The sequence below is a fragment of the Nothoprocta perdicaria genome, unplaced genomic scaffold, assembly GCF_003342845.1.
Source record: "Nothoprocta perdicaria isolate Ctin4 unplaced genomic scaffold, notPer1 scaffold_413, whole genome shotgun sequence".
NCBI classification, from domain to species: Eukaryota; Metazoa; Chordata; class Aves; order Tinamiformes; family Tinamidae; genus Nothoprocta; species Nothoprocta perdicaria.
The window spans coordinates 33,049-34,180 of NW_020455659.1; the positions used below are offsets into that span (position 1 = coordinate 33,049).

The following is a 1,132-nucleotide window of genomic DNA, read 5'->3' on the forward strand; positions in this document are numbered from 1 at the left end:
GGGCTCCGAGCACCATTCTCAGTCCTGTGGGGCTCCAAGCATCCCGTAACAGAGTGAGAACATCCCCAAGCACTTCGTCATGTCCTTGTGTTGTCACTTATAGCGTGCAACACCCCAAATGTTTTGGTCCCAGCATTCCCAATAGTCCAAGGCTATTAATGCTGGCGACGCTAGATGGCAACACCATAGCGGAGGCCCGGGAGCATTAGAGGTTGTTTCCTCTGCTCGGGGCCTACGGAGCTCCCTGTGTCCCGGCCAGGGCCACAGGGCTTTCCCAGCACACAGGGCAAGGCTGGGAAAGCCTCCAGTGTGGCCCAGGGAGAAATTCCTGCCGGGAAAAGCACGTGAAAGCTGCCACGGCGCTGCTTTTAGTGGCCCAGGACAGCAGTGCACACCTGGAGAGAGACCTGCGCGGGCTGCAGGCCTCCCGGGAGCGTGGGCACTGCTGGGAGCGCCCAGGGACGCGGCCCTGCCGGTCCTGAGGCCGCTGTGCCGGCGCTGCCCCGTGCCCAGGACCTGCTACGGCCGGTCCCTGCATCCTGCTGTGGCAGGGGGGCCTGTCCCTTGGCAGGGGGTCCTGTCCCGGCACACGGGACTCTATTGGGAATCTTGTCCCTTGGCCACGGGACTCGGTCTCGTGGTGCAGGAACCCCTGTTCCGTGTGGGAATCCTATTCCCAGGCCACGGGAACAACATCCTGGGCGTGGGAAGCCCGTCCCAGGGCCGCCCCCAGCCCCGCACTCACCCGTGGTCTCCAAGTAGTAGCCGGTGATGCCCTTCCAGTGCTCCACGAAGGCCTCCAGCAGGTCCACGCTGGGCTCCCGCTGCGCGCACCGAGGCCGCGGTGAGGGGCGCCCGCACCCCGCGCGCCCCGCGGCGCCCCCGCGCCCCCGGCGCCGCTCACCGCCTCCACCGCCTGCTGCAGCAGCGCGCCCAGGCGGCTCAGCATGGCGGGGCCGCCCCGGCACCGGCACCGGCACCGGCACCGCTCCCACAACCCGCTCCTTGCGCGCCGCCGCTCCCGCCGCTGGCTCCGCCCGGAGAGGCGGCCCGGCCGGGACACCTCCCCCGCCGCTCCGCTCCGCCCGGCCCGGCGGCGGAGGGAGGTCCGGGAACACCGGAGAGCACCGGA

At 69.5% G+C, this 1,132-nt stretch overlaps 1 protein-coding gene across 1 annotated transcript in view; it reads right to left on the minus strand.

Annotated features, from left to right (window-relative positions):
* The window catches only part of FAM160B2 (family with sequence similarity 160 member B2), a 5,866-nt gene extending 4,917 nt beyond the window's left edge, over window positions 1-949 (minus strand). Inside the window, exons 1-2 of the mRNA XM_026045881.1 lie at window positions 905-949; window positions 746-824 (exon numbers count right to left, since the gene is read on the minus strand). Of these exons, the coding sequence (XP_025901666.1) occupies window positions 746-824; window positions 905-949 (124 nt within the window). The remainder of the gene's footprint in view (window positions 1-745; window positions 825-904) is intronic.
* Window positions 950-1,132: the final 183 nt, after the last annotated feature.